The 9,549-nt window shown below is 39.3% G+C and overlaps 1 protein-coding gene across 13 annotated transcripts in view; it reads right to left on the bottom strand.

The window, feature by feature from the left end:
• Positions 1-8,632, bottom strand: part of INTS2 (integrator complex subunit 2) — a 56,526-nt gene extending 47,894 nt beyond the window's left edge. Inside the window, exons 1-8 of one of the 13 annotated variants that reach the window (XM_055577424.1) lie at positions 8,485-8,544; positions 7,311-7,368; positions 6,807-7,113; positions 5,805-5,943; positions 4,063-4,165; positions 3,118-3,231; positions 1,346-1,476; positions 925-1,098 (exon numbers count right to left, since the gene is read on the bottom strand). In XM_055577424.1, the coding sequence (XP_055433399.1) occupies positions 925-1,098; positions 1,346-1,476; positions 3,118-3,231; positions 4,063-4,165; positions 5,805-5,943; positions 6,807-7,099 (954 nt within the window). In that variant the 5' untranslated portion in view covers positions 7,100-7,113; positions 7,311-7,368; positions 8,485-8,544. The other 12 variants (XM_055577422.1, XM_055577423.1, XM_055577425.1 and 9 more) reach the window with 12 other exon arrangements.
• Between the last annotated feature and the right edge of the window lie 917 nt (positions 8,633-9,549).

Genomic DNA, 9,549 nt, shown 5'->3' on the forward strand with positions numbered 1-9,549 from the left:
GCCATAACATGCATGAACCCTGAACACATTGTGCCAAGTAAAAAGAAGCCAAACGCAAAATGAGAAATATTGTATGATTCCACGTTCACGAGGTACCTAGAATGGGCAAATTCATAGACACAGAAAGTAGAAGAGAGATTACCCAACACTGGGAGGAAGGGGGAATGGGAAGTTATTGCTTAATTGGTAGAGAGTTTCTATCAGATGATGAAAGAGTTCTGAAAATGAACAGTGGTGATGGCTGCAGAATACAGTAAATGTAATTAGTGCCACTGAACTGTGCACTCAGACAAGGATTCAAATGGTAAGTTTTATGTTATATATATTTTACCACAATAATTTACATATGTGTGTGTATATATATGAACCATAGACTACAATAACAACTTATGGTGATGATTTAATATAGTTCTCGTGTGTCTGACCCAGAAACCTGGAGATGACCAATACTTCCAGGGGGTCCAAAAAGTCAGAATATCTCAACATTATAGACCTTTTTTACTCATTTTCCCACAAGTATATAGTGCAGCTTTTCTGAAGGCTTCTATTAAGCCAGACGTTAAAGAGATTTGCAACAAAGTACAATGATATCACTCTTCTCGGTAAATTTTTCTTTTGCAAAAAAATTAATTTTCTATTAAAAAAATGTCACATTTAATAAGATTAGGATTATTTTAAAGTAAATTAAATAAATATTTCAAAAATTTCAGTTTTCCTTTCTAGTATGGTAAATATCAACAGATAACGGCCAACACAAAAGCGCTTTGTGTCCTCAATGATTTATTGTAAAATCTCAGGAAGTCCTGAGACTTAAGAAGTCTGAGAGCCACTGGCCTAATGACATCATTCTAAAAGTGTTTCTTCCTCCTTTACTAACTACTAACATAGCTTGATCCTTGGCCTAAACACATATTTCTCCCTCACCTGCTGTCCATTTCGGATAAAAGTTCCAAACCAGGTCCGGACTTTCGCATTTGTTCCAAGAAGCAAACCACTAACAAAACAAACCAAGTCACTCACTCCATCTTCACTAGCTTCATTTTTAGTATGATCCAATGTCAAAGCCACTCCGAGACCTGGCAAGTGACATTCTTCCACCTAACAAAGCAAAGAAAACAAATTGAACTCAGTATCATAAGGAGAAGGGCCAGGATTATCCAGAATCTGAAGCATCTAAAGTTTAGGGGAAGACATAGCACAAAGCACAAAAATCTAGAGAAAATAATATATCCAGTATATAATTCCAAATCTCTGCAAGATTCAAAAAAAGGTCCTGAAAGAAAAAAAAGAGTTCCTGATCCTAATATAAAGGCTTTGGTCTCATAAAAATAGTAAGATCTCTTACCACCATGCCTCGGACCTTCAGGGCCTGAGAAGGATTCATTTTACATAAGAAGCGTAAAGCATCCGTCCTCCGCCTTCCTCCAAGACTCTCTTCATCTTGTCGTTCTCCGTTTTTGATCAGGCCCCTACAAACTGAACATTTAGTAGCCTCTGTTACTTTAAGCTTTTTAAGTAAGATGTCAGAATCAATGTTTTCAGCCTTGACAATCATTCATTTACACAGATTAGATATTACAGAAGAAAAGGATCAGGAAACTTGAAAGCATAGCAATAGAAACTGGTTGAAATCCAGCAGAGTGAGAAGAGACTCAAAAAATGAAGTGATCCATGGAACATCAAGTAGTTCTACATACTTGTAATCAGAGTCTCAGAAAGAGAAAAAGAATGAAAGACAAACATATATTTGAAGAAATTTTTCCAAATTTGATGAAAACTATAAACCTAGAAAATCGGTGAAACCCAAGCAGGAGAAACACTAAATCATAACACGATATATCATAATCCAATCTCTGAAAACCAGTGATGAAGAAATAATCTTAAAAGCAGCCAGAAAGGATAAAAAAATGAATAAATAAAAGTAGCTAGAGAGAAAAAAGAAATATACAGAGGAACAGAGATAAAAATGACCACAGCCAAGAGAATAATAACATCTTTAAAGAGCTAACAGAAAATGTCAACCTAAACCTTCATGGAATAGTCAGTAAATCTCTTAGAAACAAAAAGAAAATAATATTAATACTTCCATTTTACAAGTAAGAAGTTAAGTACCTTGATGGAGATTGCACAAAGAGTGAGTCACAAAGCCAGAGATTATGAACCCCAGATCTAGCGCTTTTTTCTCCTTGACTCTCAATTCGCAAAACATCTTGCTCAATAAATGTAATTTTTATATCACTCAGACCCAAACCACAATCTTCAGCTACTAGCAGTTTGAAATACAGGTGAAAATTTTAGTTGATTTTTTGCAATTTCTACCCTATACTTTTCTGCAAGCTGACAGCAATAAGGCTAAAATACGGAAGTCTGATTGCTGGTATTTCTGATCCATATATCTCATGTTGCCCTCTGGCTATTTCACAGTTAAATATCCTCTCCCCTTTGTTCAATGAACACAGAAATTATAGCTTCTATGTCTTTAATGTTTTTTACTTCCCTATTATAGCACTTGTGACGAATGCAAAAAAAAAAAAAAAATGCTGCATACTCATTGTATTTACATCTGTAATTTCCAAACAATTTTGAATTCTCTAAATTCAGTATTTCTACAATTGTTTATTGTTTAGTGACTAAGTTGTGCCCGACTCTTTGCAACCCTGTGTACTGCCAGGCTCCTCTGTCCATGGGATTTTCCAGGCAAGAATACTGGAGTGGGTTGCCATTTCATTCGCCAGGGGATCTTCCCAACCCAGGGATCAAACCTGCATCTCCTGCACTGGCAGGCAGATTCTTTACCACTGAGCCACCTGGAAAGCCCATTTCTACAGCATTCACTAATAAGTTTTCAAAAAATAAAATCTCAGATAAAACCTAATAAATGTTTCTTCTTAGCTCAAAAAATAGGTCCTACACATGCCCAAGCAAGTCTCTTCAATATCCCTTTTTGTTATTGCTATTGTTTTTATTTTCTTTTGTTTTTGGCCACGCTGCACAGCAAGTGAGATTGTGGTTCCCTGACCAGGGATCAAACCCACACCCTCTCCACTGGAAGCATGGAGTCTTAACCACTGGACCACCAGGGAAGTCCCCAATATTCCACTTTAAAATTGCATTTACCTTCATTAAAACTATCAGGAACATTGGCCACCAACAGACACAAGAACCAGGCACCATTTCTAACATGGAGCAAGGCTTCAGCTACATCAACTATAGGAAGCAGGGAAGGGAGCTCTATAAGAAAACAAAATCAGTGTTATTACTAAGGAGTGATATTTCATTGTATTATACATCAAACATCTTTGACATTTCACCAATGATATTTAAAAGCAAATAAATTAAGGTACTTTCTTTTCACAGTCTCGAGCTGACTTGTCCAGTAGGGCAGCCACTAGCCACATGTGATTATTTAAATTAAGCTAAAAGTAGTTCCGCCCCTCAGTCACACTTGCCACATTTCAAGTACTCCAAAACTACACGTGGCTAGTGGCTACTGTACGGAGCACAGAACACTGCCGCTGTGGTGGACGGTGTTAGTCAAAAAAGTTACTTTCATGAAAAGTTTCTCTGCATTTCTGTGTCTTCTAGCTTTTCATTCTGATCATGCACACTAGTTATAAAGAACCCAGAAAATACAAAAAGCACAAAGAATAAAAATAAAATCAGCTCTAATCCCATCACTCAAAGTTAGTAATTTGCAAGATCTGATTTTAATTCCCCTATGAGTATCACTGTACTTTTAACAAAACTAAGATTTTATTCTACTTACCATTTTGCCACCTGCTTTTTTCATTTAACATATATTGCGAACATTTTCCAAAATGATTAAAGTTCTTCAAATATACACCATTTTAATGGCAGCAGAGTATACTCTACTATGGAAATAATATAATTTATTTAATCATTGCACTACCATTAGTTCTTTTGACCTAAACTTTTAAGGTATATTCTTAATTAGGTGAACTTTCAAATAACACAATATTCCAGGTTAAGAAGTTACACAGTTATCGTTTAACAGGAACATTTAACAGCATCTGAAATATGTCTGAGCATTCATTACAGTACCTGCTTGTAAAATACAAAGTACATCTGCGGCTTCCTCCAAGTAGACTGGACTCTCAAATAGCTCAGATGATTTAAAAAAAAATTCTCCACTGGACTCAGATACCTTAAAAAGAAAGAAAGAAAAATGATGAGCTCTGTTAATTTCAGGTAATGAATTGGATCCCTTACTATGCTTGCAATTGTTTGTTGAGCTTACAGACCATGTCTCTTAATAGCCATTAATATACTGTAGAAGAATATGCAGGACTGGATGAATTTGTACCAAATTAACCACAATTAGTCAGTCACATTACTATTCCAGACATGCAATGTAAATCTTACTAATTTATTTCTATATAAATATTTGGAGACATCTGGAGTTAAAGACAAGCCAAAGATATGAACTAGGAATGCTACCTAGGTCACTTATTTCATTACAGCCATTAAGAAAAAGATATAGGAAAATAGTAGTTAAAATTAAAGATTATCAGGAATTCCCTGGAAGTCCGGTGGTAAGGATTTCATGCTTTCACTATCAAGGGCCCAGGTTCAACCCCTATTCGGGGAACTAAAATCATACAAGCCACATGGCACAGCAAAAAAATAAGAAAAAGAAAAAATTAAAGAGTATGAGTACAGAGGAAGAGAGTTGAGGCAAATAACTCTGTAATAGGAAAAAAAATTAAGATTTATAACATATCTTAAAAACTAGAACTAAAAATATCTCTCCCTTATCAGTATTTTCTTTGGAAACAGAATTTAGGTTTTATTGGTCCACAGTTTATAAAATTAAACTTTATTTATTATAAAGTAACTGACCTTGAGATTCTCAAAGTAAAAAACATCTGTTTCTCAAATTCTGAGCCCCATCTCATATAAGACGTCTTAATATCAAGATCCAATTTGTATGATAACTCCTGACATTCACAAATTTAAAATTCAGATTTTCAGTTAACCATCATCACCCAAAGTCCATGACCTAATCTATGTACACCTGAAATAAAACACTGAAAATCTTCAATAAAAATAAATAAAGCAACTTATCTTTTTGCTGAGACAAGAGGCTGAATAACCTTCATTAGTACACAGAAACAATTCAGTCATCTAGTGAGTGAGGCTAGTCAAATATCCCACATCCAATTCAGCCTCAATATTCCCCACTCACTGTTACGTATGATGTATGTAATTCACTCAGTATCTAAAGGAGTCACACATATTTTGAAGAATCACGTACATACTTCACATATTTACTGTGGGAAATCATAGAGATATTATCAACTTTGGTGATTTACAAGTCTTGAGCTATGTATCTATTAAGAAGTCATCGTATGGACTCCATACAGGAAAAAAAAAAAAAAAACACCTTACGATGCAGAATGCAGAGCAGACATAAATGAGAGAGAACAGCAATTATAAAACAGCCTTCAAAAGGAGGCACTTAATATCCGTTAAAGCCTTTGAAAGGAAGACACTTGATTAACAAATAGGATATGTGTCGAAGAGGATGCAAGCTGCCTGCCTTCCTGCCTGTTTCTACCTTTTCTTTTCTTTTTTTTTCGCTGCATCAGGTCGCAGTTGCAGTACAGGGGCTTAGTTGCCCCTGCCATTTGGGATCTTAGTTCCCTGACCTGGAATCAAACTTCCCCTGCACTGGAAGGCATATTCTTAACCACTGGACCACCAGGGAAGTACAGCCTGTTTCTATCTTTTATGTGTAAACATCAAATCATGCACATTTTGAGCTGTGATTAAAATAAATGCACCTTGTTCATAATCGCCAACAGTTCACTAAGCACAAGACGCAATCGACGAGGGGAATCACTGTGTTCAAACTCTAAAGTCAGTCCATGCTGAAGCTGTGATACTAGGATGCTCTCTCCACTGCCTCCTCCAAGTTTATGCCTAATAAAGTACACACGTGTAAAACAATTATGAGAACACTGGCACAGAAATAAAAGCATAAAAACTATCTTTTATAGAAATAATCTACAAAAGAATGTATGAATTCTTTTGATATATTTCATGAATGTATTACTTCTGAATACTATATTGTCTATTTCAGAGATTTACAACCTGTGTAAAGACTCCAATGACAACTGACAGGTTAACACCCACTTCCATTAATAACAGTGGCTCACAACTGGATCCACACTGGGCAAGGAAGGACAAAGCACGCCTCAGATTTGGGGAACTCGATGTAAGCTTACCAAGCCTCCCAGGAGACTCCAATAAATCCTTTTGCTCTTGGGAAACTTACTCTATCCACTTCCCACTGAGAGCAACTGGCCTAATCATTTGAGCCTGCATACATATATAAGTCAGCTCAGGCTGTTTTTGCAGCGTTATGGACTGTGGCCCACCAGGCTCCTCTGTCCATGGGATTTCCCAGGCAAGAATACTGGAGTGGGTTGCCACCTGTCTCCAGGGGACTTTCTCGACCCAAGGGTTGAAATGGCATCTCCTCCATTGGCAGGCAGACTCTACTGTCTGAGCCACCAGGGAAGGCCTGAATACAAATGTATATACAACCAAGGTTCTCAGCACATTTCACAATACAGAATTCAAATGATCCTAGAATTTTAATTATAAATTAAAAATAACTTTTAAAAAATGCTCTCCAAAGTTTAGAGTCCCAATCTTCTCTTTTTTGGAAGAATGCACTGCAATAAGAAGTCCTAAAAAGCTCCAAAAAAATTTGATTTCCTTTTTTTATTTTTAGCATATCCAAGTAAATACCAATCCACATATTATACAATATTCATTACCTAAGCTGTTGCTCTTTGCTGGCATCCTGTTCTAAAGCATGAAAGTCCACAGACAGCAGTGCAACAATAGAATTGACAGCTTCCACTCCAGAGAGAAGACGAAGGATGAGTTTTTTATCCTGAGCCCAGCTTTGGCTCTGGTCAGCAGGGGCACAAAGTGCCATCCGCACCAAGCAGGGCAGGAGAAGTCTCAATTCTGGATCACTTAAAGATGCCAAACGAACAACATCCACCTTCTGCATTGCCTCAAAAGCAAAAGGACTGACAAACTGAAGGCTTGTACACTCGGTCATTGTCACTGTTGATCCTAGTGGTTAAAAAAAGAAAAAAAACGATGATGTTTGGTGGAAACCAATGCAATATTGTAAAGTCTTACAGTAAATGCAATACTTATAAATCCTTCAGTTAAAAATAAATTTTTTTAAAAAAAGCAAAGAAAGTAGGGGTATAACTGCACATATACGAATGCCCCTCTTTTTAAAAACTCTGAAAAATGTGGTTTACCTTATATGTTGGCACTATTCCTGGCACAATTACTGACTCCCTATGTTTCTACTGCCATCTGGAAAATGAGAAAGAAAACAGTATACTAACGTCTTCCAGCCTCAGGGATCTTCTGTTCTAATACTCTCATTTTGCGGAGAAAAAATAGGAAAGCCAGAGAGATTAAGTAATAGGCCCAGAGGAGTATTACTAGTCGGCGGCAAAATCTAAAGTTGAACCCTCCTCTACTAAATCCCAGTGCAACACCTTCTCCACGATAGCAGTCATCTGAGGGCCACAATCCAAAGTAAAAGAACAGCATAACTAAGAATGCTCATCTTCAATACCTCTTTAATCTCGCATGCCTACCCAGAACATGTAAAGAACTGTTAGGTTCTCTTTCCCACCCTCCACGGGTTGGAAGAAGCACTGGTAAACTGCCTCACCAGCCAGAAGCTATGCCAGTTTCAAAGCTCTGGAGACCAGAACTTTATCCTATATCCCCTGTTACTAGGTTAAAAAAAAGAAAAGAGCGAAAAGAAAACAGCTGCGGAGGTCCAATTAGCTCCTAGCAGAAAGGAGAAAGCTGAATCCCACTTGAGCACCTCTCAAGAGTAATCAGAAACAAAAAAACTGGTAGCCAAAGCCATGCCCTCAGAGACCCATAGACTAGCAGGATCATGCGTAACAAGAGCCGTGGGCAGAAACGTTCTGCTTTTCAGCGAGAGGAGCTGGCCTTTTAACAGAGGGGCGGGCTGAGACAGCAGAGGCGAGGACACCTGAGCGCTCATAGGTCTCGCCCCCGGGCGTAACGTGAACCAACCAGTCCCTCCGCTGGAGAAAGGTCGGGCCGGTGGCGGACACGGACCCCGAAACGCTCCGAGGCCTTAGAAGCGGGAGCCTCATACCTTCAGGTCTACCCTCCGGCCTCCCGGGACCCCACCCGGATTCCGCGCCCTACCGGCGGGGCGCGGTAGAAATCCAGAGCGCGGTCCGAGGTTGGGCCTACGCGAGAACCCGGCTTCCCCAGCCCTACAGCTCTGCCCTGAGTCGACCTGGGCACCAAATCCCCCAGACGTCGGGATCAGTCAGGCCGGCGGTGCGACGGGGGCTGGATGGGGACACCGCGCAAAGGCAGAGCCTGGACTGCAGGGACGGGAAAGCTGAGGAGACTGTTTCCACCCGCACGCAGCACCTTCATTCATCCCCAGCGTCTGGCTCCGGTCGGCCACCGTACTGGACTGAGAGGAAGGCTCGCTGCGAGAGGACACACGGAGGCGGTGGCGGTGACGCAGCGGCGCGCATGCGCGGCCCCGCCCCTTCCTCCGCCTCCGTTCGTGCTACTTCACCCTGGACGGCTGTTTCCAGTCTCATTTCCAGAGCATACCGGCTGAATCCCTTGAGCTAAATCATTAAGCCTCTTCGCGCTGCCGTGTCATCATCATCGGATTACTGTGGCATTCAAATGACAGCGTTATGTAAAATGTTCAGGTTGCCGCACTGTTCAGTTGGCCAGAACGCTAAATGGAAACCAGACAGTTACACCTTTCCGTCTCTGCTTCTGCCTTTCCAGCACCGCAATTCTTTCCAGCACCGCAAATCCTGGGATTTGCAGGAGAATTTAAAAAGTAATCTAACCCTGAAGCATTATTCTGCTCTTGATCTCAAAACACAGTCATGAGTTAAAGATGGTTATTTTGGTTTCTCAGGAAGCATAGATCCTTCGTGGGCGATGGATGGCATTTCAGGAGTTCTCTAGAATCCCTGCCGAATTGTGAATGCTTGAGCTTCTTGTGGAAAGAGGGTCCAAAACTTTCAACAACTTCTCAAAGGAGTTTGGACCACCCAGAAGACCAAGAACTTCTAACCTATATATATTTGCATATTATTTCTGGTTTCTGGTTCAATCCATATGTATTTAACACCTTCTATTCACCAGATATTATGCGAGGTACTGAAACAAAAATATTTTACAGAGATACAGTACTTTATACTTTATATTAGGTTGGTGCAAAAGTAGAGGTTTCTGACCATGAATTTTAAGTCATTATAAGTAGGCTCAGACACATCTTTATTAATCAAGATAGGAATCATTACAATAAACATTATTGCCAAAGAGAAATAAATTTGTTTATTCCTGTAGAATAAAAACCCGTGCCTTAGGATTCGAGGAACTCTTGGAAAGCATTTTCTGCCTCCTGCTGATTGTGGAAGTGTTTTCCTTGCAAAAAAGTTGTCAAAATGCTTGAAGTGGTAGTCC

The sequence above is a fragment of the Bubalus kerabau genome, chromosome 4 (assembly GCF_029407905.1).
Source record: "Bubalus kerabau isolate K-KA32 ecotype Philippines breed swamp buffalo chromosome 4, PCC_UOA_SB_1v2, whole genome shotgun sequence".
In the NCBI taxonomy this organism is placed as follows: domain Eukaryota; kingdom Metazoa; phylum Chordata; class Mammalia; order Artiodactyla; family Bovidae; genus Bubalus; species Bubalus kerabau.